We start from the raw sequence: 27,610 nt of genomic DNA on the forward strand, positions 1-27,610 counted from the left end.
ATTATACAGCTCGGTACTACTTTATAACAGTACGAGCTGTTGCCCGCGACTTCGTCCGCGTGGTATTAGAAAACATACAAACTATATAAATTACAAAAAGTTACGTATCTCTCGAGAACCGGACATTTCTCGGGGATGAAGCTTATCCCATGTGTACTCCAGACTTTGTTTTATATCTGTGCCAAATTTCAATAAGATATGTTGAACCGTTGCAGAATGATCGAGTAAACATTAAAAAACTAAATTAATGAATCCCACGGGAACCGTAACTATTCCCGGGATATAAAGTAGCCTATGTATTCTTCCAGACTATGCTCTAAACCTGTGCCAATTTTCATAGAGATCCGTTCAGCCGTTTAGGCTACAAACGCTAACAAACATCCATCCATCCATCTAAACTTTCGCATTTATAATATTAAGAAGTAAGATTTAAACAGTGCAAATCCTAAACTTAAAAACTTTCTAAGTACTATCAGGGAAGTTTGGAGTTAAAATGTTAAAAGAAAAAAAAAGTTATATAAACATAAGTTTATTCAACACTACAAAGAAAAGTCTTCTTTAAAATCGTAATCATCAGTTTTCTTATAAGTAGTGAGTGTAACATTTTCTAATACATTTGCTAAATTCACTGCCTGTTTTTCAACTTTCTTTTGCTTCTTTTTATCTTTTTTGAACTGCATCTTTCTTAATTTATTTTGTTTAGTGTTGCCCTCTATTTGCATTTCTGGGTTCTTTTTTTCTTTGCCCTTATTCTTACCTGATTTTTCTAATTTCGATCGGATTGTTACTTTTTTAGGTAATAACGCGGACTCGTCTTCGTCGACTTGCATTTCGTTTTCTAACGCCGCTTTGACAGGTCCTGTACTTGTAATCTATAATTTTGTGTAGAAATATTAGTATACATAAAGAAAGACATATTAGTTTTTGCTCGCTATTTCGTCTAAAGTAAATATTGACTATTATAGACATTTATATAGACAACATCCATTCAAACTTTTATTCTTGCTTCCTTGATGTTGGCAGCAACTTATGGTCTCTTTCCTACATTAGGGTTTTTATCGAAAATATTTAGCCCCTAAGTTCTATGGCGTGAAAATATATGCCTAAAGCCTGGCGTAAGTGTAGGGTTTTTTATTAAAAAAAGAGTTATTCGAAAATATGTTGTGATTGCTGACATCTTAGGCAACAAAGAAGTGTGTATTTACGCTTTATTATAATAGTATAGATAGTTATATTAAAATCAATACCTTAATGGCTTCAACATCTTTGGCGTCCTGTAGAGCGTCTATAGCCTCAGTTTCCATCGCCTCGAACGAATTTATATCAAACTCCTTGTCTATAGTCGATACAATTTTAGCATCAACATGAATATTAGTTTCCTCTTCCGGTGGCTCCGTGAAATAACGCACCTAAAGAAAAATATTATTATTGTAAATTATTTTTTTTACGTTCATATGAAATTAATGGACACCTACAGTTTCCCCGATAGTACATACAGTTATTTGGGAAGCAAGAGATCGAATTTTAACATTGAAAATTAACAATAAATTATAAATACATAATCATTGACAAGTTTAAACACTTACCTTTCCAGTATTCCAGTCATTGAGCAATATCCTGGCTGCCGCCTCTTGGTCAGGCACCCCGCCCTTCTTGTACCGCCCCATTCGAGAAGCTAAACTCGCAAAGAACTCCTAAATATGAAAATACATTTAATTTAAATAATTGAAATATTAATCGTAAAAAAATGTATCCCAAAATACAAGATAATACATGGTTCACACTTGGCCAGTACAGTAGAGGAGACTTAACATGGATTGAGGATTCATTGGCGCCAGTTGGTGTTCATATTATGCCAGATGAATGCCAGTCCATTTATTGCTACTATCCAACTGTACTGGCAAAGTACACCAAGCATAAGTTGTGATATTTTATTATTCAAAGTATTTTATTATAGAAAAGTTTACTAATTAAAAAAAGAACAAATATGTTCCATTCAAAAAAAGTCACACGATATTTAACTGTCAAGAACATTTTTAAGTAAAATAAACAATGAAATATTTTCACCAAAACTATATTATAACACACATTAAAGTAGCTGGTACACTTGCATGCCAGGTACTGGTACATGCCAAGTAAGTTGAGGATGGGGTCAAAGTTACAAAACTTGACTGCCACGTCTTATACAATTAACATTTCACTGGTATTAATGTCATGCCAGTACTGGTACAAGTTACACTGGCATGTTTTACAATCCGTACCTGTGGAGTATTAAACGGTGGTACACAATACAAATCAATAAGCGTTTGTTTGTGAGCTCTCAGTAATATGGCATTTGCGGGTGTCACAGGGTCCTTCAGGCTGCCCACTCGGATGGCATTCTTTAGTGCTACGGACGCATCATTATCCGACCCTGTATGGAACACTATTCCAGGACTGTCTAAAATCTTTATCTTCGAGTCTAACTGTACTGTTTGCATTTGCCTGGAAAAGACATAAAAGACACTGAAACTTCACTGCTGCAAATTTTCAATGTTAAATCTAAACAAAGTGAAAATATTGTTAATTAAATCAGACCAACTTGTAATAATCTATAAATAAAAGTATTGTAAAGTGGAAGATTGTAATTTTTGTATGTATGAATACTCAAAAACTACTGGATGATTATAAAATATTTTGCCATCAAAAAGCATCATTATCACTGAATAACAAAGATAGTCTATTACCAGATTTTTTAAAATTCTAAATGGTTTAATTCGCAAGCAAAAGCTGTTTATTTTAGAAAAATATTAAGCAATAAATATAAAACTTTAACCAATATTAATATTGTAAAACTTCTAAATATTTGATTTGTTCCTAGAACAATAAAAAGTAAAAACTTACTTAGTTACACCCGGAGTGCTGCCAACATTACAAGCTTTGGATCTATTCAAGCTGTTGATAATGGAGCTCTTGCCAACATTAGGAAGTCCGACCACACCGACTGTTATTGACGTCTTGATACCTTTGTTACGACAGTAGTTGCCTAAAAGACTCATTAGGAGTTCTGCACCAACACATGCTGAACCTATAAGATAACAAAATTTTAATTAAATTCTCTTATTTTCCTATGTCCCCAAAGTGGGGTAGAGGGCGTCCACAGTACGCCGCCAGCTCGCTCTGTCCTGGGCTCTGTGTTGTGTCTCGGACCATGACAGCCCGATTGCATAGTTAACTTGCATTATCTTAAAACAGTGGGGACTAAAGACTCTTAAAAGAATTTAACTGATACAATTTAAGTATAGCAAATTATTTAATACTAAATAAAAAACAAAATTTCATGTTCAGATAAAACGAGGCTGCAACTTTAACAGATGTAACTCAGTTTACAACCCGTCGTCCCTAAAATGGTGGCGCCGTAGAAACCCTATGCTAGCAGCGCTAGAAACAATACTAGGAATATGTAGAGATAGGTCTTACTAATATTATAAATGCGAATGTTTAAATGTATGGATGTTTGTTAGAGTTTGTAGCCTAAACGTGTTAACGAATTACAATGAAATTTGGTATAGAAGTAGAGGATATTCTGGAAGAACACATATGCTACTCCCTTTTGCTTTTTTTATTTCACGCGGACGGAATCGCGGCCGAAATCTAGTAATAACATAAAAATTAATGAATAAAGTATGTTTACCTTTCATTTCTTTTTCTTTAACAATATGTTTCATTTTCCTTCTACCTAAGTTATGTTGCTGATCCTGTGTGGATGCTTTGAATGGTACAGCTGGAGCAAATCTCCTCAAGTACTTGAGCCAGGCAGTAAGGTTACCACGGGGGACTAAATCTGACTTGTTCATTACTAACACTAGGCGTTTGCCTGACTCACGGACAGCTTCTTCTACTTGTACACATCTGGTACCTGTAAGTTTTTTTATAAATAATAGCAAAATTATGTTAGCTAATGTTTCTTGCACCATACTAAGCTGTAGGCTTTTTCTAGTAATAGTTTACAATAGTCAACTGTCAGGATAGGAACCCTTGAACATGTGATCAGAGATATGTTAGTTATATTTTTGTAATTTTTTATGTTTTCTGTTAATTGGTAGAATTTGCTTAATAATAATAAACTACCTTGCTCAATTTCCAACATTTTTATGTTCTGGTTATAATTGAAAATTACCAGTTACATTTATGTTATTTTAACTGGTTTAAACTTCAATATATCTTATAACTATACTCTCACATTAATTGTTAAAATGTGATTTGAACCCATATTTAAAAGACCAAAAGTCAATTTATAATATGACCAAGAAGATAAATAATTTACCTAATGGATCTCTGGCATCAACAACTTCCAAAATTACTTCAGCTTCGGAAATAACCTTCTTAAACTCTCTATAGTAAGTCTTTAACGAGTTCTCCTGCTGTCTGTCTTTGCCAAATTCAACACCATCATTTGCATCACCTTTGAATGCATCATGAACTTTCCCTCTTGCCTGTGCATTAGCTACCTGAAAAATTACAAAATTGTATGATAATGATGTTTTTAATGTATTCTTAGTAAATGCAGAAGTCAAGATTACAGTATGTTACAGAAGAGGCAAAGTAAGTAGATTATAGTGCAGTTATTCTATGTCCATGGACATTCACAATGCCAAGAGAATCACAGATTTGCTGACCTAAAACAGTGGAGTGTGCTGCTTTTCTGAAAGCCCATAAGTCGAAACTGCTGACAAAGTGTTCAATAATATGCGGCTGTAGGAGGAATTAGTTACATAAAAACCTTATTGTAGAATGCCAACTAACAAGATAACACAGTTTTGATATATAAAAGATTTTATGATGTCAAATTTTAATTATTCTTTACATACCAAAGTATTCATAGCAACAGGATTCTTTTTCTTTTCTTCCATCTTCTTTTGTTTTTCTAACTTAGCCAATTCCTTCCTTTTCTGTCTCTCTTCTTCTTTGTGCTTCTTAACAGCTTCAACTTCTTTTAAAATATCCTCTTTGAAAGGACATTCATTTGGTATTTGAATAGGCTTGTTTTTTTTAGACTTCGGGTTCTTTTTTGCTTCTTTTTTTAGTTTCCTATTGTGATCTCGTACTTTCTTCTCTATTTTATACCTCAAACGTGCTGGTTGCCTCTTCGACGGTTTTTCTGTAATAGTGTGAGTAATTGTTTTAATTAATATTATACTTTGAAACAGGGTTAGAGCAGAAAATGTGCAAAATCCTTGTTTGGATTACGATAAAAGAGTGTTCAATAACATAGTCATATCATACACAATATTAAGAGTAAAACTGATATATTAAGTAAAAGTTTAAATTAAAAAGTTGAGTAATTTAAATTCCTACTACTATAAAACATGAAAACAGTTTTACTATAAGGAAAAAATTAACTTACTTAGTTTAAATTTCGCCATATCTATTAAGTAGATAACTTAAAATACGAACTTATTAAATTATAACTTAAAAATAATGATTTAAAACATAACCAAACTTATCACGTCGGTTTATTTTGACAGTTCTTTACAATTTGACAGTTCGTTTTATCTACATGTGCTTTTAGTATTATTGCCAGCTGCAAAATATTAACGATATTGTGGCATTTCAACTTATTTTTTTTAAGAATTATTATAATATAACAATATTTATTAGCATGGTGTTTTTATTGATTTTAGTATATCTTTCTAAATGTTATTTTTATTTCGTTGCATTTACATTAACCTAGGCCGGATTCCGCTTATGTAGTTGTGACTTGTCTAGTACCTTTTAAAAGTTAAATATCTGCGTCCATGAATATCCTCGGATACATAAGTAATTAACCATGTTAGTTAACGACAAAAAGTCCCAATAAACTCTAACAACACAGACAAAAATTCGTACACATGTTGGTGGCAATACCTTTATTGCATCTGGTTTCGAATTGACCAACGGCGTAATATGTAACTACAGGCATGCTTTCGCACACTGAGCACTTGGCGCTCTTGAAATGTACATTCATACTTTAATTAAATGAATCGTGTTTATCATATAGATATTTTTTACACAAAGTTAACCTAATTTATATTTTATTTGAACATAATAAATACATTGTAAAATTTATATAAACAGAAAAGTAAAATGTATTAATGCGAAGCTGCAGGCTCGTTGGCTTACTTGCAAATTTTTCAGTTACCTTCCATACTAGTAGGAAACTCGTACGGCAGGAAGTACATAATAAAAAAATGTGTGTTGAAAGTGAAAATTCATGAATTTATGTGTTTTTAAAATTTATTATGTTAATTACTGTTTACTTTGCTTATGTCAGTTAATACAGTACTATCCACATAATAGTAATATTCCGTGAATAGTACTGTAGTATAACTAAAACGCAGTCTGAATAAGAAGCCAGTATAAAATAATTTAATAAATCATTCACTACCCGTCGTATAATAAATATTTCGTAGATGTGGTGTCAGTATACCGTGATAGGTAAACAAAACACGTCGCAGTTCATTCATATCGTTTGTGTTTCGTTGAATGAGTCGCGCAAGTTAGCGCACTGCGAAGCTATGCGACGAGCACGCTTTGTTTCCCGGCCGGGCAGCTGCGCTCCAACACTGAGACTTGTACCTGGGCAGGTAACAGAAGCAACAGGTCATTTCTATATGCGAGGGGAGCAGCCGGCACGAACCCGATTCCAATGCGACTCTATTCCAACGAGCTCGACCGCGCAACGCTCGCTGCTCGCTCGCTTGTCGCCGTTTGTCAGTTGCGTGCTGAACTCCGGTGTGAGCGTACGTTGTACGACGTCAAGTCGCGTTATCGTTACTCGGAGACTTTCACGCGCCAGATTGTATTTTGACGACGAGTGATGTGCGCGAACGCAACACTGGACGACTTTATTCAAGATCAAAGTTTGTGACGGTGCAAATGTCTCCTAGTTTAGAGGGTATCATGTTTAACAGGAACGCGAGCGCGAACCTGTCGGCACGGCGGCCGTTGCTCGCCGAACCGCAAAAGCCAGTAGTGGTGCCTCCGCGCGCGCCACCGCGAGACTTCGGCACGCACAGACCTCTGCCCGCGCCCCGGAATCTGCCGACGGACTACTATGAATACCGTCCGGATTACTGGAAACCTTCGAACGTCGAACTCGAGAAACGATTACAAGAAGCTAGAGCGCGAGAGAAGGTCGGTTACTTTCAGGACAAAGTAACACCGCCCGATCTGAGCTTGGATCGTAGGGAAGCGGAACTCGTCTTTAGATTCGATCCTCACGCGTCGGCCGAGTACCTATCGAGTCAGTACCGTGCCCCGACCGTGCATTATGCTAAGCCACCGACGCCGGTGAACGGGTTCGCTAACCGTTTGCCGGAGAGAGATGGCCCTTTTGTGTTCGGTGTACACAGCCCTAGCCAATTTCCGATTCCGCGGCGAGACGAAGATGACTACGATTATTCGGAGGTGGCTGAAGAAAACGGTCATACCGTGATACAGGACGATGTGTCCGAAGACATGAATTGCTGTGATAAAGTAAACGATTGGGCAGTGCGCGACAAAAAGAGCAGGAGGACTTTGAATCGAATGTTTCAGATAAAAGATAGACGTAAAGTGAAATGTGGAAAGAAGGAGAAGATAAAGTGTGTGTTGGTCGGTGACGGAGCGGTGGGAAAGAGTTCGTTAATTGCAGCCTATGCCCAGGACACATTTCGGGAGGATTACCAGCCCACTGCTTACGACACATTTAACGGTGAGTTTAATTCAAATGTTCTTTGTATATAAAAGTTGCGGGCCTATACACATTCGGGTATCTTTTGTTCGACTTCTCCGTTCTACGAAGAAACGATAATGTGTTTTTGGTTCAACTGCAACGAGTTATCGCTAATGGCCCTGATTTGTCGCGATATTAAAGTGATTAGTTAAAAAGAATTTTGGCGTTGTTGATGATAACATTCATTAGTAAAGACCGATCTTTATCAGCTGGCGCCAACACAAATATTCAAAGATAAACAATCCAACAAGTAACAATAGAGTAAAGGACAAGTAATTATGTCATAGGTAGGTAATGACCTGTTTGAAGAAACAATCCTTACTACTATTATTCTAACAAAGGGTTCTGGTTTTTGTCCTTAAAATGGGTTACAGAAACAAAAGCACTTCTTTTCTTTTAAGTTGTCTCATTGTAACTACAAAATCTACACCAAACGACACTTTAGTAAACATTAAGCGACTCTGAGTGCGGCTACGATGAGATAACACTTTTCTAACATGCATGCATAGACTATGGCAAACATAAATTAGACGCGAAGGTATAGCATTGGAGTCATCGACTTGCTCGGACATTTGCAGCCTTATCAACGAGAGAAACTTGTTTTAAAACGTACGCAACAATAACTCCGACCGTTTCTTATTTAAAATTCTTTATACGCTTTCACGTTTCGATTTATAATGTCCACAGAAAGGTTACATATTTATTGGAACTGTAACAGTATTTGTACAATCTCTGGAGAAAGTATTGTTTGACAAATGGCGCCAGATTTAAATACATACAGAGTTTTGTCTTATCAAATATTATTTTATTACTTTAATGTAAAGCAAATATTTTTTGTTAAATACAGCAGCCGAATTAACGGTGCACTGTTCTCGAATTCAGTCAATATTAAAATACGACGTCACTGATTTTAGGACCGAAGAAACTTCTTTTGTAAGAGATAAATATTGATATCTGGTTTTCCGTATCTACGAGTATATCTGAATAATCCTGTCAATCTTCTTTTTTAAACTAACCAATAAATACTAATATTATAAATGCGAAAATTTAGATGGATGTTTGTTAGAGTTTGTATCTTAAACGGCTGAACGGATTTCGATGAAATTTGGTATAGATGTAGAGGAAAGTCTGGGAGAATATATAGGCTACTCATTTTTTTTTTCATGCGGATGGAGTCTCAGGCGAAAGCTTGCATAATATATAAATTTAAACAAAACTACAGAATGATTTCGATTCTATCCATTCTATCCATTGTTGCAAATTTTAAAATTATCTTTCAAATCTAAATGTAATACTCTCACATTTGTCATTGAAGTTAAGATATCGCTTTGAAGTCGGACCACGATCTCGATAACATGATAAACAAAACTCTCATACATTTGTTATTTATTCATCAAGATAGAATTTTATTCGCAATAAACCATACTACATCTTGTTATGGTACAAAATTGTACTTATAAAGTCGACTTTCATTAAAATTTCAAACAAAAGAATATTAATTTATTTAAATTGCCTATACTCATTTGTCAATGAACATATGAATACAAATAAATGATATACATCAACTTTCATTTCCAGATAATTTATAGAAATACTATACGTATTCAACTCACGTCCAAAGTAGAATCGACCGTGGAATAATATTTTGTTTCTAGTAAAAAAAGTCTCTCCGAGCCCTACATACCCACACGTAGACATGAGGTCAAAGCTCCTCGTTAATATGGACCTGATATCTCCCAACCAATTAATGTTACTGACTCTCAGATTTGAATAAAGTAAACTTTACTATGGGATTCCACTCTCCGAGAACTAATGTAGGATTGTATTGACATCTCTCTCATAGACCCCCTTTAACATCTTCGCACTGCAGAATCGGCTCGCCCCCAGCAATACCATGACCACACAGAAAATAGGCGTAAAGTAGGAGCAATTCCGTGGTGTCAGAAGCCCAACTATATAGTCCCTTTTCCTTCCCACCTTTTTCGTATAAGAAATGGATAGGAAGGAAAAGTGGATTTGACGCTGATGGAGACGCATAGGAAGGGGAAATAATTCATCTGAAACAATGCATTGAATAAAATTTTGTAAACATTTAAGGGCATTTACTTGTAAATTTCAGAATAAAGGTGTAAGCTTGTTTACCACTCCTTTCACAAGTTTGATATTTGTACGTACGTTAGTTAATAATGTTATCTCGTAGTCGTAAAACCTCTAAGTGCCAGCACTACAGTAAAAAATCCTACAAAAGCTTCCATTGTTTGGATTCGTTGGTAAATAGAGAAACCCCCGACGGCGAAATCCTTTTAACGGTGTCCATTTGTGAAGCCACAGGTAATGCAGTTGCAGTTAATATGTACTCAGTATAGTACAAACGGATCCTTATTTACTCACGTTTTCTATGTTTATAGCGTTGTTTCGTGATGTCTGGTTAGCTAGGTTTGTTTTTGTTCTTAGTCCTTGTTAGGCTCGTCTTGTAAACATGTCTATTATGTATTGACCACTGTTATGTTATTTTATGTATAAAATTTAATCAGTTTACACGTAGTGGAAACGGGGCTTTAGATTCTTAATCTGTCAAAAGCCTCACAACCACAGACATAATACACAGAATCGATGTAATAACTCCCTGATCATTTCCTAGACTTGAACGTACAACGTTGCATTGAGACGTGAAAGTACGGACACAATGTACTTTCGCCGCTATTCGTCGTTCGTTCTCATGCAAATCGCGCGGTAATTTATGCTTCCTCAGCATAAGTTTTGTTGAATACTCGCCTTGAAACAATCGCGGTACGTGACGTTCTTGTAATAGACGAATAGGAAACTCAATTATGACCTTTGCGACACGTGACTATTAGGCCTAAATAACACGGATGAATTGAATTTGTACCATTTATTTCTCACTAGCTTTCGTCAACGACTTCGTCCGCGTGGAATTAAGAAAATGAAAGCGAGTAGCCTATGTGTTCTTCCTGACTATCCTCTACATCTATACCAAATTTCATCGAAATCCATTTAGCCGTTTAGGCTACAAACTCTAACTACCATCCATCCATCCATCTAAACTTTTATATTAGTATGATGGTTTTCGACAAATATAATTTAATTATACGTTTTGTAAAAGTAAGGATTTCATTTTCGAGGGATAAAGAACATTTGCACAATGCGATAAGCAATTATTACTAAACGATAAACATAATAATATATAATTTTTATATAATAAATGAAAATATAAAATTATCTTTCATCATATCTTTAGTAATCCGTTTTTAATCTAGGTTTTCCTTTAAAACTGGATTAGTTTAGTCTTTCACGTTATTATTATTTTGTCTTGTCTTTATTTCCTTTATAAAATCGATTAACTAAACATCAGAAACTACGCACTAAGCACTTTATAATCTGTAAACTGGCAACACAGAATATACGAATGTCAAAAAAACGTAATTAGCCGTTCGGATACATTTAATAGCAACAAATCTATAGTTGCGTGTCCTCCATACTCCAAATATTACGACATGAATGGTAAACTAAAACGTGATTCGAGCATGTGCTTGTGTGCAAATGAACTTGCACAATATACAAGTGGCAGTAAAAAATACAAGAAAAAAATCTTTTTAAAATATAATACGGTTGCAACACGTAACGTCCTATATTCGGCCAGTATGAATAGGGTTGTCGGATATCACGTATTCATATGGCTTACTCCAACCACAACTTTTTCGCGAAAAATATGATTGATATATAGAAATATGTATGAATGTTTTGATGGAAATTAAATGCTGAAATGTCAAATGTAAATTGGTCTCGATAAATATCTTTGTGAAGACCTGAGAAAAATAGTTGAATTTGACTTCTTTTGCTTATTTGTTTCAGCATTTTTATATTATAGTATTTTGCAGGTATACGTGTATTTGTGTATGGTGTAATTTTTCTAGCAATGCTTCTTATCTAGAGTAATGTGATGCAATTCACGTTACAAAATTAATCTCGGAAGTGTTCGTAAGTCGTTCCATTAACGCACGTGTTTTATAAATTATTTATATATCCAAATAACGGATGTTCATTCGCAATGGATACGTTGAGTACAACCGTAAATCCGGTAGCGCATTTTAAAACCTAATTGTATTTTGTTTTTATGACAGCTTACAATGTTGCCATAAGATTTCACGCCGAAACACAAATCGAAAACATTACTCATTACTATCTCCTTTTTCGAAGAGAATGAAAGAGCTAACAATATTTGTGTACAGTCAAGTGCATAATTAAAATGATTCAGAAACTTGTATACATTTTCGATTTCAAAAGTAGGTATGTCTGTATCCGTGCGTATACTCCGACCGATTATTGACGAATACGTATTTACGTATTCTTTAGCACAATGCCTATATAAGTTTTCATATTTATGCAGTTGACTGTACACGTGAATTCAACACCTTCATTTTATTTATACTGTGGAAAGAAACGACGTAAAGTTTTATTCGCACATTTGCTTTGTTGTAAAAACTGAAGGACGACAATAAAATAACTTTCAGAATAATGTTCGAGATTACGAAATTATAGACCTTTTTACTTTCAAAAGGTTTTTACAGAAAACGTATTTTTATATATTATGATATATTATTTTTGTAAGATGATGATATTGTATATTTCTAAGAAATGAGGCGAAGTCTTTGTAATTTTAAACTAAGCCAGTTGACAATTATCGTCATGTACACTTTACACTTGTCACACTGTAAATTGACAAGGGTGTATACAGGTATGTCCCATGGGTGTAATTTTTTCATATAAAATAGTGTAGATATTTCTCACATTTGCATTAATTTTAAAGTCACACAAATAAGTCTTTGACGCTTTCACTGATAAGTCCCCTATGACAAAATAGTTTTTAGTATTAAAAAAAAACTAATTAATGCTCGAAATGCAATTAGGAATGCTTCGCTATGCATTTGAAATAAGATAATGATTTCAGATTTCCTTCGTTTATTAGCGCGTGTTCAATATTTTGAACATCTACTATAGTGATTATGACAACCCATTTAGTATTTATTTCATTTCTTTGCTTGTAAATGATTAGTCATCAATTGATCCGATGTAATTGCAATTTTTTATTAGACCAGGTGACATATTTAAACTCGTCTGGTTATCCTAATATAGGTAAACAGCTGTAACTGGCAGCTGCTTCACTCTTTGTGTTGCCTTCTTCGAAAATTAAAGAAAAAAAAAACTATAACCGCCTCGAGCTCGAACGATTACCTTTTAGAAAAGGTGGCCGGTGCCTTCGGGATACCTTTTCGTTTTTTGTCCGACGCTACGCTGGTATAGCCGGCCCGTTTGATTCGGGACACGGAATAAAAAATTATAGTGAGACACATAATGTTGTTAGGGTGACAATTGTTTATGTATAAATTAATTTTGACTACAATTTTTCAAACTTCACTTTACGATAAATTGTTTCAACTTTTATTATATTAGTATCCCATCAAAAGTACTGTAAAAGAAAACAATAACGTAATAAATTATTGAGGCACAGATAAGTACACATGTATACGGTTAATTTGTTGAAATATTATTCGATAAAACTTTATTCTTTTAGCCGAGATAATCCTATAAAATAACAAAGTTTGGTCACCAAGTTGTATTGAAGTTGGAATTTTAATTGCTTTATGTACAGTCGCGTACATATATCACGACAGTAATACCTCAACGCGTCCAATTCATAAAATCTCGGTGATTTATATTGTTGACTCAATGTAATAATAAATAATAATAATAATAATAATAATTATCCTCCGTGGCTTGGCTACGCTTCAGTAACCTCTTTGGGGAGACTGAAGGTTTTGTCTTTGCAATCATGGACGAAGTCATCGTAACGAATAATTACCGGAAACATATCCTAAAGGATGGTACGACTGACATTTGTCGGGCATGTCGTCGGCCCGGTGAGTCTATTAGACATATCGTTTCCGGTTGTTCTCGCCTTGCGGACGGTGCATACTTGCATAGACATAACCAAGTGGCCAAGATTATCCATCAGCAACTTGCCCTTAAATATGCTCTTGTGGAGTCTGAGGTACCATATTACCAATATCAGCCTACACCAGTTCTGGAAAATAGCCGTATCACGATCTACTGGGACCGATCTATTATTACGGACAGGACTATTGCTGCCAATAGACCTGATATAGTAATAATAGATCGGTCTGAGAGTTGTGTAATGTTAGTCGATGTCACTATCCTACATGACGAGAATCTCGTGAAAGCCGAAAACGAAAAACTATTAAAATATTTGGATTTGGCTCACGAGATTACCGCCATGTGGCGTATGAAATCGACTACCATTATTCCGATAGTCGTTTCGGTACACGGGCTGATAGCGAAGAGCTTCGACCAACACCTCAAGAAGCTCTCGCTAGACAGTTGGATTAAGGGCCCGATTCAAAAGGCGGTTATTTTAGAAACCGCACGAATAGTGAGGAGGTTCCTGTGTCTGCAGCCCTGACCACTGGTTGCTTGAGTCATCGGATTCCGCAGCCGGTGGTGCTCTATTTTTTATATAATATATTTTATTTTAATTTTTATATTCTTGTAAAATGTATTATATAGAGAGTAAGAGTAATAATAATAATAATATAATATAATAATAATAATAAATAATAATAATTTATTAGTCTAGAACGAAATGAAATAAGTTTCTATCTCATACTACGTAAAGACGTTGAAGTAGGAAGTAGTTTTTCCAGTTTTTTAACCGATCAGTCCTTATTAGAATTTGTTAACAGTTAACGATAATTTAAAAACAAGAAAACGTCGTTATGTGTTCGAACGGAATGACATGGGCATCATATTACAAATTTTATACAAGTATTTCGGCAGTGAAAACTCTCGGTTAATAGTTTCAACAGCGTAGCATTCTTACAGCATTCCGTTATTATTAACCATATTAAAAGTAGCCACCGAAACCGCGTTGTTTAATTGGCATAAAGATAAGTCACGGCTCCATTCCCTCTACTGCAGTATAACAATGCTTTCAGAAAAGTTTAGCATAATGATTTTCACACGAAGACAGAACAGTGACTCCAAAATGGAGAACGCAGTACTGCTATCGTCTAAACGTAGCCACTGACGAAATACAGACATTGAACAGCTGTTCTACTGTTCTTCCTGACTGTCCCCCTCGTGTGAAATCACAAGAGCCAAACTCACTTTATGAAATGCGCCGATGGTCAACATCATCCACAATTGTTATACTCAGCTGTTACTGGAATTTCACATCAATGTTGTTTGTATTTACTGTCTAGAATTCCTTGAACGATTGACAGACGGTTGTACTCATTGCGGTATATTGTTTGGGAACTAAATAAGAGCGATAGTTAGGGTTGTCAAAAGATACAAAAACGTATACATTTTTTTTAACTTGCATTGAAATTGTCGAGAACATTTTTTGAAAATAGAGAGTAAACTGAAAGGCTATGATATAAAGGTTCTAGATTTGATCGCTTGATAGCTAGACGTTCTAGATTAGATCTTAGATCTAGTTTACATTCCATATGTATAAAATAAAAATTGTTTACTAGCAAAGGATTCCAAGTATATTAAGGGCAATGCTAGATATCAACCCTATTTAGCAGACGGAATACGGCAATGGTGTAATGTAAACTAAACGCTATTAATGCAGTATACGTAATTAAAAATATACATCTACATACATTCGAATTCACTCGTTTAGATGTGCGGTTATTTAATCTAATTCATAGCCCGGTTAAACATTGCGTAAGAGATTGGAATTTTTAAAAACCTGTTTCTTTCTTTACTTTTATGAAGGTAGATTAATAGTATGATAATAACTAGCTCTCGCCCGACACTCCGTCCGCGTGGAATTAAAAAAAATTTAAGTGGCCAATGTGTTCTTCAAGACTGTCTTCTACATCTGTACCATATTTCATCGAAATCCATTCAGCCGTTTAGGCTACAAACTCTAAACAAACATCCATCGATCCATCTAAACTTTCGCATTTATAATATTAGCATGATTAGTATGATATGATAGTATTATATAGTCTGTATTTAAAGTCACATCATATATATATCTATAGTATGTTATCATATATGTATGTATAGTATTTCAAACTCTAACAAAGATCCATCCATCCAAACTTTCATTAGTATGATAATATGAGCTCTCAATATAGTTTGGAGAAAGTCCGACATGTCGCGGTCAACAGTACAATTTAGATATAAAACGCCATAACTACTGATTGCCGGCTTTTATTGGAAAGAATCACTAAGAAGAAGAAATGTTTATGAAAGTAGATCATTATCTTAATAACTTAACAACTTATTCTAAATCCATAATAATTATATGAAAGAATTTATTCAACTTAGTTCTTGATGCATCGAAGGTAATAGAGGAACGTGAATATACACGGTTATCTAACATGCTCACTGGGTAACAGGCCGATATAGGCCTGACGCGATACTTAAGCCGGTGCGGACAAAGAAACCTATGTCCCTTTCGTTAGTGCGAAACGATTATCTCAGGTGTATACATTACATAAAATGTATATATATGACTACGTTTCCACAAAGTTAAAGCAATTTAATCTATCCTAGTGCTGGTGGGTCTAAAAAGACCTTACATGCACTGAAGGAAATATCATTGGGGGCGCATTTTGGCCCGCCGCACCAGATAAAGAATTTTGATTTTTTCCGCAGTAAACTTGTTAAGTGCATATTCAAGTAATCTTAATTCAACTAATGTTTTGATTAGAACCAAACAAGATATACTTATTCTAAAGAAATTGTAAGGGACATCTGGAAATAATTAGCACCTTTATCTATACGAATAAAATAAAGCGTAAACACAAACTTCTATGTTGCCTAAGATGTCAGCAATCACAGCATATTGAATAGTTCTTTTTTTAATAAAAAGCCCTAAACTTATGTGACGCTTTATATATTTTCATGCCATTACACTTAGGGGGAAATATTTTGGATAGAAATCCTAATGTGGGAAAGAGACCATAAGCTGCTGCCAACATCAAGGAGGCAATTGTCATATGTGCATTTGAAATTTGACATTTCATCGATTCGTAGTTATTTTCCATGTTTAAACTCTCACGGTCTTCCTATACAACTCTCAATAATTCAAATATTCTATTGCATAATAAAAAGCATGCGGGGCCCGTCCGACTACTATCCCGTTACATGCATTGCTATTTACATATTTATTTCACAAGTTTAGAAAGATAATAGATATTAGAGATTTATTTGATTTGAAAATTCTGTCTAAAGCTTGAATAAAAAAAAAAACATACAGACGAATTAGTAGTACCTGTACAGTTACAGTACCTCCTTCTTTTGGGAAGTCGGTCAAAAATTTATTTCATATAATATCTACTTTAATCAAAATTGTAAACGGACTCCAAAGCAACACTATTAGGCTGGTAACCTTTTAACAATGGTGGAGCCCGCTTTAACTTCTTTGCACGAATGATAGGGCTCGCCCGGTGCAATACGACCACACAGAAGACAGGCGTGAAGTGGAAGTAATTCCTCGCTTCGTCTGATGAGTGTGGTGTCGGAGGCCTAATTTTAGTCCCTTTTCCGTCCCACGCTTTTCTTATAACAACCGGATTGGATGGAAAAGTGGATTTAACGGTGGAGGAGACGCATAGGAAGAGGAAATATCCAATTTATGTTCTTTTCCTCCTCAATCGGTTTTTGGTAGGCTCATAGACATCTGCAATTGCAGATGTCTATGGGCAGCCGTCTCTTCGCCAATTTGGCGGATTTAGGTGGCCGCTTGCTCGTTTGCCACCTTATTGTATAAAAAAAAACCCTAAACTGTAACATTTTAAAGAATTAACTCTTTTTTTTCCTCTAAGAAAAGGGTTGAAAATGAAAGGAACTAAAATAAGGCCCCCGGTTAATAACTCATTTGTTTTATAGTCAACTTCTAGATATAGGAGATTATTTTTCTAAATTATTATTTCATCACAGTTTCTTCGTTATGTTACATGTATTTTCGTAACTCGTAGTGGTTTAGCGTTTTGAAGCTCCAGTCGTTTCAAACCTGTTTCTACGCACGTGTTTCGATGAGATTCGAATCGTGACTTTCATATTATAACCCCCATGCTGTTAAATCCTAATGAAGTTTATCTAAGTAAGTACATAGGTCTAACATTAATTTTGATATCTAATATAGCTTATGATCTTCAGTGATTACGTAGTTTTTTTAATGCTGAAAGAAGTTTTGAAATCGGCCCAGTAGTTTTTGAGTTATTTTAATACATACAAAAATCCAAAAATGCAAATCTTTCCTGTTTATATTATAGAGTATAGACATAGATTACGAACATCTTTCTAAATAAAGTTCCATTAAAACAAATTTTGATTTTATTTAAACTCTATTTTATCTGTACACAAGATCCATTTAATTAATAATTAAAAAAAAAGCTATTTTTATTTGTATTTCTCAATTTAATCTTCAATACTATTAATGTACCAAGAAATCAGGTCACATGAAGCATTCTCCACAGATAAGAGATTGCAGCTCGCAGTCTCTTCGTTTTATTAATGAGTTGAATTGGTTAATATAGAGGTCCCGGGTTCAGCGCTTTATCTGGGGGAATTCGCCTCTAGGTTATAAGCGGTTAATGACTTAATTGAAGCAGACCATAGCGATAAGACCCCTTTTTTACTAACGCATCTAGCAAAACTAGCGTTAGTTTTGTGACGGGTATGTAATCGCGGGCGCAGTTAAATAGCACGTAAGTAAAGTCGCGCTAGTGGAAATGGGTTTTATAATGAGTTCATATTGTAATTGTTTAAAGTTTTGTTTACCTTTTACACAGTTAAAAATAAATGTCATCCTTCTCTGTATGTATTGAAAAAATAAAGACAAGGATTTTTATTAAGTGCTTTGTATTGGAAATCCGTAGTTATATTTACCAGCATAGTAATAATTAATTAAGCTACCCAACATCTGCTGCATAAGAATACCGTGTCCAGTATTTATTGGACCCCTTGCCCTGATACCAACTGGGTCCACAAAAACTTTAAAACTGGTTGCAAACGCAATCGACTTTTAAACAAAAACAAATTACATACGCACTAAAAAAGGCAAACTTCTTTATTCGATTTTACGACACGCCACTGAAACTTGCGCTCGGGATAATATCAGAATTTTCACTGCCAAAATTAATGATCACATGCAAGAATTTACACAAAAAACCCATTATGAAATCTTCAATATACAGTATCGTATATTATTTAGAAGCCGAATACATACACTTATATATGCTATTCTCAATTTTTTTTCACAGTGTTTAAATTTAGGTATTCATTTTTGAGCCAAGCTCTAAGAAATAGCTTTAAATCAAAGTGTCTCGGGACATTTTTGACACCTCTGTAACCTTATGTTTTATTCTATAGACTTTATAAAACAGACAGGACGTTTGGAGTACGGATGTAAGAGAGGTAAACTATTGGATGTTGAGGAAATGATTGTCAATGCGGAATAGTAATTACAGCGATTTACAATTCAAAACAAACTTATCACAATGTCGTATACAGTTCTAGGACAAATGTTATATTTAAGTGCAATTTATTTCCGATTTTTTTATTGCAAAGTAAAGTAACTTTTTTCTCTTAGTGTTTAGTTTGGACGAAAAATAATTATTATTTCATAACTTTACTATTTTTTTAATCAATTCAAATAACTTTGTTATTTTTTGCGATATGTACGTCTAGTTACTTTCAAAAAAGATATAAGCTGAATTTGCAGATTAAAAATCGTTTATTTATGACGATTGTTATGGTCCTAGTTAGATCAATATCTTTTAATATAGAATTTATTACAAGAAAAGTAATATTACTAAACCAGAAATGTGTAATCCAGCTTAATTTAATAAAATAGCGATGTAAAGATAAACATTTAAAATTACAAGACAATTAGAGAAACATGTAAGAACATCGTCGATCGCGCCTACGTGGTATCAGATTGGAATCTTGCGCAGGTATGCATCGCATGCGCTGGCCCGCAATGAAAATGGTACCCTCCAGCAACCGTTACACGCAATGACAACGCACCAATACAAAGAAAAATAAACTCTAAAATTATCACCTTAAGATATTAAATTATTCATACAAATCTGGTAAGACGAACCGGGAACGTTAAATGCCATATGTAAGTACCGAACTCGTTTGTCGATTGACCGATTTTTTGTTTTCAACATCTTTATGGCTCCACGTGTGATCGGAACGAATCCGTTTACCTTATTTGTCATAAAATAATAAAATATCACGTTAACAAGAAATACTTTATTGTAACTAAATCGTTGGCACGTGGACCTCATATTTTATGATCAAAATAATTTTAATATAATGTAATCTTACTAATATAAATGCGATTACATGATCAAGAAGGGAGTGATGACTGAGATGACGGATGATAGATTTATTTGGAGGACGAAAACCCGATGCGCCGACCCTACGGGGGTAAGATAAGGCAGGGGAGATGATGATTATGACTAATATAAATGTGAAAGTTTAGATGGATGTTTGTTAGAGTTTGTAGCCCAAACTGCGAACGAATCTCGATAAAATTTGGCATAGACGTAGAGGATAGACTGGAAGAACACATTGATGTTTTTCTTAATTCCAGACGGAGTCGCTGGTGAAAGCTAGTGTTTAAATTATAAGTATTTCTATTGGCAGTACATTGAACGTTTGCGTTCCTAAAAGCAATTAATGTGCGCTCTTCACAGACGAACGCTTCCGATAAACGTCCGATAAGGAGAAAACCTCTTCGTAATTAATCAAATTAATGTATCCGAGATATTTCTATTACATGAATTGTATGACGGATGAAAGATTGAAGCTGTCTCTTTTGTGAAAATAGCTGCTTGTACTCGTGCCCAGAAATTGCCGATGGGTTGATGATGTCACCTTAACTGTGAATTGGACCATGTAATTTATAACGCAAAAAACTATATGCTTTCGAAGTTAACCATGCAAATATGCATAATAATAGAAGCAAGATTCATTTTTAATTCATGCAAATTCTATATCAAAGTGAAACAGAATAAATACCGTCATAACCACAGATTAAAAAGTTGAAAATACAACAGTATAAATAGCACTCAACAATTCCAATAACGGGATTTTATATTAAAAACAAAACAACTCAGAATTTATTACAACAAACAATGGAACTGTATCAAGGCTGAATACGAATATATCGGAATACAAAATTAACTTAAGTTATTTTAGAGAAGATCGCGGTTTCTTTGTGCTGCATTACTCATTACCTAGTGGGGTTGCCACTCGTATTATTTTAATACTGGCTGAAAAGAAAAAAATTAAAAATTTCCTTTTTTATTGCGTTCTCGAAACGATGAAAAAATGTAGTGGGGAGCCTTTGGCGGGAATCTGATACGTTTTATGCTTTATGTTCTTTTTTTTAGGAATTTCTCGCACTTGTAAGGTTTTCTACAATATTGCCTGAGATTATTCCATAAATACTTCCTGTAGTCTCGAAATATTCCTTATTATGACTTGAATAATAAAAAAAAAATAAAACGTATATATTCAAGTCAGTTAAATGTGGTATATGCAATTCATCTTTACAAGAATAACTTCTATTAGCTTTGTAATATAGTATTTATTCAAATGTACATATGCTAATAAAATTAAGTGGTTAAATTCCGGAATATGTGAATATAATTTGATACCAACTCAGTAAATAATTCGTTTAAAATTACGTAACTGATTTAATTTAATTTATAACGTGATTTTCTTAATCATTAGAAAATAACTAGACGTAGTTAACACATTTTTAAAGACCATTAAGGTTGTTACGAAATAACTGGCCACTTTTTACATTGTATCATTAATTATTCGTTTTTAATTAAATATTTTACATACCTTACTTAATTACATTACTTGTTAGTGTAGTCCTACTTAAATATTTAAAATAAAAGATGGCAACCCCAATACTATGCACTTGCAGCCGAATTAGATGTAAAAATAATCTCAAAAGAAGTTATGGCGCCAACTCCCGCCATATTTCTTCGTCAAGAACGAAACGAGCAGTCGGTCAGTTCTTAACTTGAGATGTTTTCAATTAAACAATGCTTCGGATCGTTTTAGAATACGTATTCAACTTATTTTTAACGCCAAAAGCAATCTTTCCTTTCAATTTTGTGCATATTTTAACATAACTTTATCGACATAAATAGTAAATCTGTCTTATTCGTATTAAAAATGCGAATGCTCAAATGGATGGATGTTAGAATGTATCTCCACAACAAACCAACAGATCCCCATGAAATTTGGCACAGATTTAGAACACATAGGCTACTTTTTTTCCTTTTGTACGATGTCGCAGGCAAAAGCTAGTTACACACATTAAAAATTCAAATAATTTTAGACGCTTATGAGTAAAAATATTTCATGAAATTACTTCCACTGTTAAATATCCTTCATCTAAAATGAGTTCTTTGTTACAGTCGTGGTATATACCAAAACTCATTCGAGGAACAACTGTTTGCATGTTTGCAGTGGTTAAAGACCACACACGTGAAATAGCTTATAACAGTGCTGCAACCTGCGTACATTACGTAACAGTTTCGACCACAATTTTATTGTGTGGTTTGTATTTAATTTCGTTAATACCGGCAATAATGTCCACCTAAATAATTAAGTTTCCGCTATCGTCATTTATTTATCATCAGCTTAGATAAATACTATCTTTTTTATCACAAGTATCATCACTTTTGCACTTCATATGACTTGAGGAAGTAAAGTAATTTTTTTGTAATTCACTCTTATGACATACTTTAAACGGGTTTCTTGGTACTATTTGATGCAAGACAGAAATACTACAAGCAGGGGAGGCTGAAAACCATCGCGACCTTCAGTAACAAGCTGGAGGCCTTATCAGCTGAGCCTTCTCCTTTAGGCCAAGAATTTTTATTTTTATTTCAGTAATATGAATTGTAAGTTGTGTTCTTTTAATTTTTTTAGGTCAATAAATAGTGTTATTTTCATTTTTTTTATTTAGTTAAAGTTAAAATAAATCTGTTTAAGAAAGCAATTAGATAACTAAGTTTTGTTTAGACTTATGGGCGTTATTGTCGCTTTGTAACAAAGTCCCCTGTAAAAATAAATGAAAAAAAAATAGTCAAAGTTACAATTTTCATGTACAATACCCAATATGAAATAACGAAAAAAAACTTTAAGACACTTGTAAATTTTGTGATAACAAGTTTTAAATCGATATTTTTTATTGCGAATGCCGCACCTTACTACATGGAAGTGAGACAATATTCTAGAAACGTGGATGCAAACGTTATCGAAAAACTAAAGCCTGATATTGACACGCCACTACTCGTCGATAACAGCTCAATGAGTCGATCGAGCGATAAGAACATTGATAATAGATACAAAAATGTATTATAATAGAAACTAGACGAGAAACGAAACAGATAGTGTCTATAGTTTGTAAGATTATTACCAGATATTTAACTAAATAACCTACCAATATGAAAATGCTATTAAAATCTCTATTTTTCTTTTCCATTTGCCGACACCAGTTATGACAAATAGCAATTATAATTCCGATTATAACACTTATCAAACTACTAGCTTTCACCCGCGACTTCGTCCGCGTGGAATTGAAAAAAAAAAACATAAAATAGTCTATGTGTTCTTCCAGACTATCTTCTACATCTATGCCGAATTTCATCGAAATCCGTTCAGCCGTTTAGGCTACAAACTAACAAACATCCATCCATCCATTCATCTAAACTTTCACATTTATAATATTAGGATATTTACCTCCTAATTATTTGATTAGAAACAAAATTCAACTTATGAATAAGACCCTTGACGTGCTAACAATAAAGTTCGCGATTTGACCTGGCCTACTTCTCTACCAATTGCCACTTCGTCTTGTGAATACACGATAAGGGACAAAGGGATATTATTCTAATTGCCTTATTGTTTTATTACATATTCCATTTCTATTTCTTTTGTTATATTACTTATGAAGTACAACTTACCCACAATATAAGAAACTTAAAGTATAATGGTACATTGTACAAAATACGGAATAAAACATTTTTAATTGCCATCAGAATTAGCTATGACTTTCCCTTACAAGTCTCACAAAAGATTTCACTTCGTCTAAACAAGATCTTTAATTAGCCATCCCGTGGCTCGAGAATCGTTTTATATTCGTAAAAGGGTCAACGATTTCAATAAATATAATTAATAAGATATAGTAACGTTTAATCCTTAACAACACAATCAGAAGTAACAAAAGAAAAACAAACATGACAGTTATTAAGTAGTAAAAATTGTAATCATAGCATACTAATATACTTTAATACTAACATTATTAATGCGGAAATTTAGATGGATGGATGGATGTTTGTTAGAGTTTGTAGCTTAGCGGCTGAACGGATTTCGACGAAATTTGGCATAAAGGATAGTCTGGAAGAGCACATAGGCTACTCACTGTTTTTTTCAATTCCACACGAACGAAGTCGCGGGTGAAAGCTAGTTTAATCATAAGTAAATTCTAAATTAATAGTTCTGATGGAAATATGAATTTCCTTTGAATTTAATTTAAATAGTTTTCAAAGCTGAATTAAATGTTGCATGAATATTATGCAAGTTGCATCCTTTTTGTTTTCTAAAGCGTCATTTGGTGGCATGCAATCAACTGTTCTTAGCTGCACATGTTCCCAGCTGGGGCCGTTAACCCATGTTGGTTTTTAACACGTTTAACATCCGTAAGTGTATTTTGAGAATGCAACACCATAACTGGTATAATTCAATTAAGTTCTCGTCCATTTTAAATCATTTCATTTGACATTGAGACTACTTCAAAGAGGGTCTATTTTTAGACGGGTATGACAAAGTTTTCAGTGACTACCTTGTAATAAACGGGTAGGAGATATTAAAATACTACTAAAATCCAAAATTGTTAGGACAATAATTAATTCTAATATTATCAACGGCCGAATATTTAAACGAATTTTAAACAGTAAGGGCCGTTTACAATCTGATGACGTCAAAATTAGTGCATTACGGAGTTTAATCGTGGCCTTATAATTTACGTTGCTATAACATAATTCTATGTGTTAGTATCCTGACATTAATGTTACTAAATACAATGTATGATAAAACTAGCTTTCGCCCGCAACTCTGTCCGCGTGGAATTAAAAAAAAAACAAAAGTGAGCCTATATTTTCTTCCATACTATGCTCTACGTCTATGCCAAATTTCATTGAGATCCGTTTAGGCTACAAAGTATAACAAACATCCATTCATCCATCCATCCATCTAAACTTTCGCATTTATAATATAAGTTAGATCAGTAAGATTTAAGATACTATAGTTCTCAAATGTCTGTTTGAATAGCTAGAGCGGGCGCATACTCTAATCTATCGCACTGTTGTGCGATTATCGATTATTTCGCAGCCGATTCAACTGTTTGTTTACACAACTAAGAATCGAGTAGTATGCGTACCTCTATAGCTCTTGGGAATCAATGCGAGTCTAAACAGTTGTGCGATAGTTTAGTTTCAAGTGTACGCATGCTCTCAAAGTTAGGATGTTATTTAAGGATTTGTAACACTCGGTGTTGTCGCGTATGATTCATATTCCGTGACTAATGGTATGTCACCTTAACCTTTAACATATCACGTGTAAACTGTTTTTGTGTCAAAACTGTATCCCAATTGGTTATACTACCGATGTAATCCTTATACGTATTATGACTAGCTGTTCCCTGCGATTTCATCCGCATAAACTTATGAAAATGTTATTTTATAGTTTACATGTGTCAAATAATCAATTGAAAATGTCAAAATACCAATTTTGCATTCTTGATGTTGGCAGCAACTTATGGTGTCTTTCCCACATTAGGCTTTTTATCCAAAATATTAACCCCCTATGTTTAATGGCGTGAAAATACATAGTCTAAAGCATGACGTAAGTGTAGGGTTTTTTATTACAAAAAGAATTATTCAAAAATATGCTATAATTGATGACATCTTAGGCAACATAGTATAGAACTATAGATTGACATTTTATCCCTGTCTAGACTTTTCTCAATAACCTTAAAATCTTTAAGAAGGAAATAAGATTAGTCTTCCACGTGTCAGAATATTTTAAGGTATCAAATCATATTCTTGTATGGTTGCACTATTTTTAAACACCTTGATATAATTCTAAGGCCGTGACACTGTCCGACCTTCGTTCTATTGCTATTTTAGTAAAATCTTATCAGAATCCTATTATGGATTCTACAGGAGAATTTTGCTATCACATCTGTTATGTTACTATATTGTCATACTAATATTAGAAATGTGAAAGTTAAGATGGATGGATGGATGTTTGTTAGAGTTTGTAGCCTAAACTGCTGAACGGATCTCAATGAAATTTGGAATACATGTAGAGGATAGTCTGAAATAACACATAGGCCACTTGGTTTTTAATACCACGCGGACGGAGTCGCGGGCAAAAGCTATTTGAGAATAATTTTCTTTGCATTCTTACTTAAAATGCCTTTTGGTATACATAACGTGATCAGACGTCCCATTTTGAACGGGATTGTTCCTTTATATAGGTACGAGTCCCGGTGTCCACGAAACAAACTCTGGGACGTTAAATTATTCTGTCTTCTATCGAATAATGGCTATGATAATAATTAGAGTTAAGAAAAGAAATTGTTCAAGGAGTTTTTATATGTTTTTAGGTTTTAAGCAATTAGAAAAGAGGAAGAATTAAAATTATTGTAATTACTTGTCATTGTATTTTCTATCTCTTTTTCTGTACATGTTTTACCAATAAACATGTCTCTAAAAAATTAACTTTATTTTTAAACTTTTTACAGAATACATCTTGGTCCTTCGAGCCGGAAAACGGTCACGTTAGGTATACAGCCAGTCTGTCTTGCTTGTAATTTATTGTTTATAATGTTATTTAAAACAAAAAATCACATCAGTATTGCGTTAAAGCATTTTTAATGCACGTAGGAAAAAGTATTTAGTTCAATGTTTACTGATCCTTTCACCTGGAAACGGTCATCGAGTCAATTTCCGAATTAACTGAATGTTACATCAAAGTGTAAACAGACATTTTAAAAACTGTCGTATACTTGATGAATGCGACCTATTGACACAGTTTGCAGACATTATAGTTAGTGTTCTGGATCTGTAGTCTGGATTTTTAGGCTTTATTCCAAGTTGGGAAATATGACCTAAATTAAAAAAGTGTCAACACTTTTGTTGTACCAACTAGTAACTTCAATGTCTATAGAGAAAAGCTTTGTGTCTGCGTATTTGTTATGAGTTTGTTTACTCACTTTCTTTAAAGTGATGTACATATGATTTTGCAAAAAAAGGATGAATCGCATGTTACAAGGAGAACGTTAGTTATGTCTGTGGAGGACCACCAGTAGAGGTAGACCTAGAAAGAGATGGATGGATTGTGTGAAAGGTGACATGATCAAAAAGGGAATGATGACTGAGATGGCGTATGATAGAGTTATGTGGAGGACAAAAACCTATTGCGCAGACCCTACGGAAGTAGAATAAGGAGGAAGATAATGATAAATTTTTTGCAAATATTACTTTGCATTTTATGGAGTTTTTCCACATAGTTACGGTTTAGGTATATTTTTAAGAGTTAAGAAAGCATATGTACCGTAGAAATATTATAAAAAAAAAGACTACAAAATTATTTTTAACTCATTTATCCATATTACAAAGTACAGTAACGATATATTGAAGTAGATTTTCAATACGGAGCTCCCAATAATCTGATTGGTATTATGGCAACATCGCGGCTGTCAAGTTGACA

The 27,610-nt window shown here is 34.0% G+C and overlaps 2 protein-coding genes across 2 annotated transcripts in view; one reads left to right on the forward strand and one right to left on the reverse strand.

Annotated features, from left to right (window-relative positions):
- Nucleotides 1–513: 513 nt before the first annotated feature.
- LOC106101542 (guanine nucleotide-binding protein-like 3 homolog) lies at nucleotides 514–5,524 on the reverse strand. Its single transcript, XM_013280793.1, has 9 exons — nucleotides 5,387–5,524; nucleotides 4,851–5,140; nucleotides 4,307–4,490; nucleotides 3,674–3,898; nucleotides 2,884–3,067; nucleotides 2,262–2,484; nucleotides 1,587–1,694; nucleotides 1,248–1,409; nucleotides 514–872 (listed from the first exon to the last, which is right to left on the reverse strand). The coding sequence occupies exons 1-9, from the start codon at nucleotides 5,403–5,405 to the stop codon at nucleotides 540–542; spliced, it is 1,728 nt and encodes a 575-aa protein (XP_013136247.1). The 5' UTR covers nucleotides 5,406–5,524; the 3' UTR covers nucleotides 514–539.
- A 967-nt stretch (nucleotides 5,525–6,491) lies between these two features.
- LOC106101917 overlaps nucleotides 6,492–27,610 on the forward strand; it is a 50,129-nt gene continuing 29,010 nt past the window's right edge. The window contains exon 1 of the mRNA XM_013281289.1: nucleotides 6,492–7,714. Coding sequence (XP_013136743.1) covers nucleotides 6,898–7,714 — 817 coding nt within the window. The 5' untranslated portion in view covers nucleotides 6,492–6,897. The remainder of the gene's footprint in view (nucleotides 7,715–27,610) is intronic.

Source organism: Papilio polytes, unplaced genomic scaffold (assembly GCF_000836215.1).
Source record: "Papilio polytes unplaced genomic scaffold, Ppol_1.0 DF824303.1, whole genome shotgun sequence".
Lineage (NCBI taxonomy): Eukaryota > Metazoa > Arthropoda > Insecta > Lepidoptera > Papilionidae > Papilio > Papilio polytes.

Excerpts from the sequence above, each read along its gene's own strand:
- LOC106101542 (XM_013280793.1), bottom strand. Across the intron at positions 3,899-4,306 it reads TGATGCCAGAGATCCATTAG|GTACCAGATGTGTACAAGTA; the intron begins GTAAATTATTTA and ends AAAAACTTACAG. Across the intron at positions 3,068-3,673 it reads TAAAGAAAAAGAAATGAAAG|GTTCAGCATGTGTTGGTGCA; the intron begins GTAAACATACTT and ends GTTATCTTATAG.